The following is an 8,371-nucleotide window of genomic DNA, read 5'->3' as shown; positions in this document are numbered from 1 at the left end:
GCATATATCGGACCAGAATTTTCATTTTTCTATATAATCGATTTTACTAACTGAGCTTTGATCAATTGCTAACTGATAACTGAGCCTAAACTGACAATTTGGAGTTAAACTGACAGAATTTAATAAAACAATTTTATAATACACCAGTCTTCAGCATCAACGCTGAATCAACTCCCCCAACTAGCCGGCTGTATTTAGATGTCAGGGTCTTTTATAACAATTGACTTCGTTTTCTTGTCTTTCACTACACCATGTTAAAACATTAAATGTGGAATATGGAGGGGGCAGAAGCTGACGTTTGACCTTCGTTGAACCGAAACGTAACTGTTAATGAAAGTGTGAAAATTTAAGATCCAGTACGTCAAAATGGTGAAAATATTGTTACAACAATGGCCTTAATGTTTAACTTAAGCATTTGCAAAATGTCGGCTAGCGGCTAATGCTAGCGTAAGCTACAGTTAGCTACAAAAGCTACCTAGGAAATAGAAGTTGTTGATCGTTAGTGAACGTTAGCTGCCATTTTACGTTACTTTTTGATCATTAGCAGACTAATGTGTCCAGACTGGTTATTTTGTTATATTTTTAGCTATTTAAGGTGCGTCACATGGATATTTTCTCGTTTTAAAAACAGGGAACAGGGTGGTAGGGGAGGGGGGTTTCGGGGGTGTAGGGACTCTGGAGTCTCATACCGGTAGTTTAAAAACCCTCAAGGAACGGAGCGAAGAGGGTGAGTGGGGACTTTTCTCTGATCATGTTCATGAAAGATCTGGGCTTAACGTTAACTCCGTTATTCCTTGTACGTCATTTGTTAAAGACGACCAAACTTCGTAATTGCGCGTTTTATCGTTGTGTACTATGTTAGAACGCTTTAACAGTAATAGTTACTGTTTACGTGCGTAAGCTAAGTAGCTTGCGTTATGTAGCCACGCCGGCTACTGTCTTGACAGGACGATTGTTTCATATACAACATGCTTAGTTAACTTTGTTTAGACATTAAAGTCACTTAGTTAAATCTTACGGGATTAAAAATAAGACACATATCTTATGTCCGTCTTTGATTTAACTTTTGGACGAATCTCGTAAACACTTAACGCTGCCGTGTCTTGCGGACTGACTTTGCGTGATTATCTCACAGCGAACGTTTTTCGATTAACTGTTTGACTTGTGGTAGAAGTTTAATTCAGAGCACTGCGCATGTCGTCGTATGCAAGTTATGTTGTATAGCAATTCTGTTTTAGTTTCCAAAGCTAGCACGTGTTTAGCCAATATTGTGCTCTTAGATCATTGTGTATGTGGTGTTGTTTGGTGTCCACATCATCCCACTGACTGTCTCCATGATTTCCTTCCATTAAAACGTTCCATCATGGCTTCTTTTTCCAGCTCGTAGAACATGCTGCAAACTGCTGATCTGAGCTCAGATTTTGCTGTGTTTTTATCACGTGGAACAAGTGCATAATCTGACCCAGTGTCAGTTGCCGGTGCAACCTTGTGTTCTACAATCCAATGGTAGTGATTCCAGCGATTCTATTGGTCAGAATGTTACCCGCTCTGACGTGATTGGTAGAGGGACAGTAACATCTGGCTACATTGGACACATATGGTTGCGTTCGCGTCCACACAGTAACTAACAAATAGCCATTACAAAATAAAGTACATTCATTTATTTGCGGTAATTTTGAAGCGCAATTCGCAGTTTTTTTTTTTATTATTTTTTTTTAATCACGTTTACGTTTTAACTGGTTTTTTGTTAGTAATGATGGCAAACGTTCGGTTAAACTATGAGTGGAAAAATAACTGTTGCCTGCCTTGTCAGTTGTAAAGACTGAGCAGGAAAGAATTTAGTGGAGTTATTAGCACAACAAATCACTAATTGCCCAATTATTGACTAAAGGTAGTGAAATAAATTGGAGCACATTGGCAAACTTGGAGTTCCTTAGCAAGAACTTGCTTTTCATTTACTGAAACATGGATGAACGACACTTTCACATGGTTTGAATGCATCGTTTTCGCAGGAAAAGCCCGGGGTTGTCTTTTAGGGAAGGGTTTGCAGGAAGTACATAAACAGAACACACTTGTAGCAGTTATGGGCTGTTTTCCTGGATTTGGTAATGATACAAAGTAGTAGCTCGTTGTTGTGGGTCAGTGATTCATGGCTAGTTCTGATTTCAGTGCTGTTTTTTAGTGTCACCCAGTCCAAAAGGCATGACTAAAGTCTTTTCAACATGCCTGGAAAGAAAGGTTGGAGTAATATATTTTTTTAAATGCATAATGTAATATAAAATACCTCCATCGTGCATTTAATTCCACATGATTATGACAAGAACGGAAAGTGACTTTTATGTCAAACTTGTTGTTTTCTTTATTACAAGATCAGTGTTTTGTTTATCTGGCTTTCATCTAAAAACACATTTATGTGGTGTTTGTGCAGGTCAGTCCCTTTAGGAAATGGCAGTGAATGTACGTGTGGATGCAGGACATTCATATAACCGCTATGAGCTGCTGGCTTGGCTCAATGAAACTTTACAGACAGGCTTCACTAAGGTGGAGCAGGTATGCACAGGTAGGTCAGTGTGTGTGTCTATATGTAAATAAAACCTCATGCGTTCTGCTTTCACAGTACATATGTTGTGGAAAATAGGGGGTGAGTGTAAATAAGCACAATATGTGTGATTATTCTCTTTGTGCATCTTATTGCAACTTTTAATAATTGCCCATAAAGTCTGTATTGTGTGACAAATAAAATTAAACCGAATAACTGGACTTTCGTTTAATGAGTAATTGACCTGAGGCTTAAGTTAATGTTTTGGAATTAAGATAATTTCTTTTCTGAGCTTAATGATTTCAGACAAATCCCACCACTAACCTGCTCAACTGAGCACCGCTTCACTCTTGGGTGTAGTCCAGGTGCCGACTGCATAATGTACTGCTGCCTTTGTAAATGAGGTGCTAAATACTATGTTGTTTTCATAGTTAATCTGGCCCTTAATGTTTGGACTGGAATTTAATATTTTCAAAGAAGCCCTTCTTGCCACCAGTTCCATTTATTGATTACTTTTTTTGTTTGTTTGCATGAATATCCAGGTGCAGCCTATTGCCAGCTGATGGACTGGTTATGTCCCGGGTCCCTGGACCTTTCTAGGGTCCGGTTCCAAAGCAATAACGTGGTTGACTGTATCCACAACTACAGTTTACTGCAAACTGCATTCAGAAAAGCTGGAGTTGTCCGAGTGAGTATCTTTTATAAGTGGTCAACGACCAATAAATCTGAGCACATGTTTAGAGCCAGACAGATTCATCACCTCAATATTAGCTCATCTCAGACATATTATCAGTGTTTATATTGGCTGATGAGAATAAATTACAGTATAGAAATATTAAAGATAGTTTTGAGTTTAGAAAGTGTCTCCACATAGTTTGTTATCCAGGAAGCACTGACATCTTTTCTATTCAATTGTTGTGTGTCCCATTCAGTACACATGTATGTTGTTGGCCATTACGAAAAAAAGAAATTTAAGTGATTCGAATCCAGAGTGTGTTCTTATGTTCTATGTCTTAAAATCCAGTATTGGTCGGGTTATAGTACTGATTCCTTTATGAGGGTCTTTGCATTGTTGGTGAAAATGTTTTCTGACTTATGTTGATATTTCAGAGGTCTCTTTATTCTTTTAACCCCAGCAGATGGAAATACACCAGCTTTGTATTTATGAGGTTTTTCTTTTCTCTTCATCTGTCCAGCACATCCCCATTCAGGCATTGATTAAGAAGAACTCTGTGGTGGCTCTCACCTTCCTGCAGTGGTTTAAGACATTTTTTGATAAGAACAACGACAGGGAGTACCACGCGTTGGAAGCCAGAGGGGGGCAGAGTATGAGTATGTTTCCTTCTGACTCAGGTGGGAGCAATGTGCAGCTATGGATTTTTCCATCAAATAAATAAAAAATAAATGTAAAAAACACATCCTCTTGTGCAACAGGTGCCAAATATTTTGCAGACATTTTGCCTATTTCTGCAACAGTCTTGTCATTTCTGATTAAAGCTATAATGAACATTTATGTAACATAGACCAAGGTCTGAATACAAAAGGTCTTTGCTTTAACAGAGATATGAAGCCAGCAATGTCACATATTTCTTGCCTGTAATAGTGTTGATGTGTGTTTAAATATTGTCAGTGTTGTTTTTATTCCCATTACAGATGACCCTTCCCAGACCTCTTGTCCGAAATTGGAGATTATTGTGAAGATGAAGGGCAAAAAAATAGAAGAACCAAGACAAGAAAAAACAAGGGAGAGTTTGAACATGAATGCTGATGTGGTAGTCATGATATCTGATGATGATGACGACGATGTGGTGGATGTGACGATGGAGCAGAAAACAGAGACAATGGAGGTAACAGCGAACAGAGACTGTGCACAGGAGATAAAGAGAGTAGAGCAAGCAGAAGCAGCAGTGGACAGCAGTGGTACTTTGTTGAGCTTCATCAGAAGATACTGTAGTGACAATGTGGGTACAAGTACAGACACTCATACTTCTGGCCCTTTACTTTCTGCCATTTTGAGACCATCCCACCAAAAAGACATCACCAAGGCCAGCTCACATACACCGTACTGCCTCTACCTCTACATGGGGGTAGAGCTGGATGGAGGACAGACCACAAGCGTTGTTCTGATTGGCTACTTTGACCAGAGCTCAGGGGTCAGTGTGGTGAAACTGCTGCACACTCTCCAGCTGAGTGTTGATACTGTTGATCCAGAAACCTCAGCGGCCATGGACACTGACACTCCTACAGTTGAACACACAGCAGATTCTGATGCACACCTTCTGATTGAGATGCTGAAAAAATCTGGACTTTTTCTGTCCAACCTTGCTGTGTTTCACTGTAATGCTCCACACACAGGGTTGAGCCAGGTAATTGTATCCAAGCTCCAGACTTACAACCCAAGCTTAGTGTCGCTCTGCGGCCTCCCTGGGATGGCAGGAAGAGCATTCCAGACCGGACTCCTTGCTTCCTTTAGTGGCGTGGTTGACTTGGTTAGAGCGATCCACCATCACTACTCCACCTACCACTCTGTTAATGACGGTCTGAAAGAGATATTTGCTGGTACAGAGTCCTATAATTCATCCCATTCTATCTCTGCACAGTGTTTATTTATTATCTGCACTGTGCAAAAGATGGTCAGCAGCTGGAGGGATTTAGTGGCGTATTTTAAGTCGCTTGGGCAAACAGAGGACACTGACCGGATTCGAAGCCAACTGATGGATTATAAAGTCAAACTGCACTTCCTCTTCCTGTCCCAAATTTTGGAGCCCCTTCGAGGTCTTCAAGAACTGCAGCAGTATGGCACAGCGGACGTGGCTGTGGAGCTCCAGATGACCTCCATCTTGATTCAGTCCTATGCAACCAACATCCTCCGGCCCTCGGTCACCGAGCGCTTCCTCAGGAGACGAGATCTGCAGCTCCTCTGCAATAAGAAGGAGCTGCTCCCCATGGCAGAGGTGAATGTGGGCTCTTGTGCCAGAGAATTTCTGTGGGCCACTGCTGTTGTGGATCTTGGGAAACGGGAGAGGAGCAACTTCCTGAAGGGTGCAGTGGCTTTCTATAAAGCGGCACTCCAGAGTTTAGCACAGAGTATCCCTGAGCAGCTTGGAGACGCGGCGCTGAGAAATATCGCCACAGTCCTGAAAAATCCTGAAAATATCAACGTAAGACGATTTATTTCTCTTATAAGTGAGACATACTGCAGCCAGTTATAGCTCAGTATTTGTTGAATCAGAGATCATGTAAAAAATAATTAGATGCATTCAATCTATTTTCCCTGCTTATCTGTACTTTGCTACATGTGATATCTGTGTTTTCCCTTCAGGATAATACGTTGTCCAGAAATGTGCTGTCAGAGTTGGGGGTTCAGCTGGGTCTGTGTAAAGCTGACTCTCCAGAAATGCATAAGCTGGCACAGGACTACCTCAGTTTCACTGAGAAAGTGAAGGAGCCACAGGCGGGCGGAGAAGGAGAGGGTCATTGCTGGGCAAAGGTAAACTGAGGTTTCCTTTCGGTTCTTGAATAAAATGTGTAACCATCTCATTACTGGGATGAATACCTGTGTTGACTGGAGAATCCCAGGCAGCCCATTGCAATCAGTAACATGTTCATTCAGTTGGTCATGAACTGAACATACTCTCTCTCTGTGCAATGTCAGTATTAGAAATGTAGTAAAAAAAATTTTTATATATCATTATAATTTTAAAACTTTATGGGCAATAAGACCAGTTGACCTTATGTAGAAATGTTACATTGAATATCAAATGTCATTACAAGAGCTTCCTGTATTGTCTCTACAGATGTTGCATGGCATGAAACCGTACTCTAGTCTGCATAGACTCCTCCTGACCCTCCTGGCATTGCCGAGCTCTCTATGCAGGACTCAGGTGTTTGATAAGGTGAGTGTTAAAAGCTAAAGCTACCCAGGAAGCTAACTGGTTCATTTACTGTGTATAGGTGGGTGGGGGAAGGTCCGATGATAAAGGTAGATCTGGGGACTCAGGTGACATGAATTTGGTGATCCCCTCACCTTTCCTCTAATGCCCCCAGCAGGTTGACATTTTTTGTGAAAACCTTTGATACACATTCATGTCTTACTCACAATAAATTGTGATCCCTTAACTTTTCCTCTAGCACCACCATCAATTCAATTTGTGCATTTCGTTCATGAATAAATAGCTGCAAAACTGACGTTCCCATTAGCCTCATTTGTACTTTGTGTTAAGTGCTAACTAGCAAATGTTAGCATGCTACCACACTAAATTAAGAAAGTGAATCATTGATCTAAAAAGATGTGGGTTTGTGTGATTGCTCCTGTCTCAAGATGTTACAGAGCATCAAGGCTCTTCCTGAAAGCAGAGAAAGCCCCAGAGCCACACCTCGACCAGGCAGGTGGGCAGAGAGAACCCGCGTCCGCAGAAGGAAACTACCGGTCCAGAGGGGTTATGGTGGCAAGAAGAAAGAAAAGGTGGATGAAGAGAGTTCATCAGAGGACAGTAGTGACAGTTTAGTGGCCAAACCCAGTCTGCACAGTTCTTCCAGACACTACATTATAGAGGACTCAGACTACACAGATAATTCCTCTGGTAAGACTAGTAGGTGTACACTGAGTGTGGCATGTTTCTGTATGAGCTTTAACTACATGAAAATGTGTTTATTGCCATTGATTAATGAAGTAAATCTATCTAGATGCTAAGAGCAAATTCCAAATGTTGTTGTTAATAATAACCGATGTGACTGTGCTCTATTTTTATCAGATGTGGTTGACGTCACTGAAGAGTCCAGAATGTCTCAGACCAGCAGACTAAAGGCAGAAGGTAAGAAGTGTATATTAATGAACACGATCTATAATAATTATCTCCTTACACTTTATCTAATTGAACAGATTTAGAACTTAGTTCTTTCTCCAGTGTCTCCTGCTGTACTGAAGCTTGAGTGTTGTATCTCACTTGGAAGTCACTTTAGATAAAAACCATCTGCCACATGAGTAAATGTCAATGTAATAAGCTTAAGCACATTGTGTCTGTCTACAGTTTTAGATGAAGAGAGATCATGTATAGATCAATAGTTCATTGTCACTGTGTTGCAGGTGAACAAAGTCCACCAGCAGAAGTTGAATACGTCTTGGGCAGTGATGATGATGGTGATGATGATGACGACAACATTGTTTCAACAAGCACGTCGTCCAGCTCTACACAAGTACTGGTAAGTGCTGGTAATTTGTAGCACTAATAGCTTTACATACTATTGGAGCTGCAACAATGATTATAATTGATCATAAAATGAGTCCAAATTAGTCAGAAAGGTTTTGACAGAATTGGCATTAATTAATTAATTGGCAACTATTTTGGTAAATACATTTAAAAACACTCACATTCTTTTTGAGCTCTGGGATGTTGTGACATTTTAGAGATTGGTAATAAAAAGAATCATTAGTTGCAGCCCTATATAGTTATGTAAGGTAATTTGGTAACCGTGGTAACATGTTTGCACATGTGTTGCAGCTAATAATGTTCATAGTCATGTATTTGTTAGTGACACCAGAAAAGATAAATAAACACTTATGATTCTATGAAGTGCTACAGAACCTACTGAGATTTTCCCATGTGCGATGATGCAGGACGACGGTTGTAAAACCATCTGTTCAAGTAACGTCATGTTTTCTTCTCTTGATTTGTTTGTAATAAATCTACGATGACCGGCAGGCAGCCCAGAACACTTCCACTAGGGGAAACAAGCTGCAAACACAGAGACGATGCAAATTCAAAAACACATACAAAACAAATACGACAACAGAAGTGTGTGTTTGTCTGTGTGTGTGTGTGTGTGTGTGTG

At 40.5% G+C, this 8,371-nt stretch overlaps 1 protein-coding gene across 1 annotated transcript in view; it reads left to right on the top strand.

The window, feature by feature from the left end:
• Positions 1-2,074: 2,074 nt before the first annotated feature.
• LOC111644192 (uncharacterized) overlaps positions 2,075-8,371 on the top strand; it is a 17,341-nt gene continuing 11,044 nt past the window's right edge. Inside the window, exons 1-10 of the mRNA XM_023392954.2 lie at positions 2,075-2,238; positions 2,429-2,560; positions 3,082-3,227; positions 3,736-3,892; positions 4,193-5,700; positions 5,862-6,029; positions 6,337-6,435; positions 6,861-7,122; positions 7,294-7,353; positions 7,626-7,741. Coding sequence (XP_023248722.1) covers positions 2,446-2,560; positions 3,082-3,227; positions 3,736-3,892; positions 4,193-5,700; positions 5,862-6,029; positions 6,337-6,435; positions 6,861-7,122; positions 7,294-7,353; positions 7,626-7,741 — 2,631 coding nt within the window. The 5' untranslated portion in view covers positions 2,075-2,238; positions 2,429-2,445. The remainder of the gene's footprint in view (positions 2,239-2,428; positions 2,561-3,081; positions 3,228-3,735; positions 3,893-4,192; positions 5,701-5,861; positions 6,030-6,336; positions 6,436-6,860; positions 7,123-7,293; positions 7,354-7,625; positions 7,742-8,371) is intronic.

The sequence above is a fragment of the Seriola lalandi genome, unplaced genomic scaffold, assembly GCF_002814215.2.
Source record: "Seriola lalandi dorsalis isolate HSWRI2012SDOR001 ecotype SW California unplaced genomic scaffold, Sedor1 jcf7180002054927, whole genome shotgun sequence".
NCBI classification, from domain to species: domain Eukaryota; kingdom Metazoa; phylum Chordata; class Actinopteri; order Carangiformes; family Carangidae; genus Seriola; species Seriola lalandi.
The sequence above is the reverse complement of the archived record's forward strand: the minus strand, read 5'-3'. Positions and strand labels throughout refer to the sequence as shown.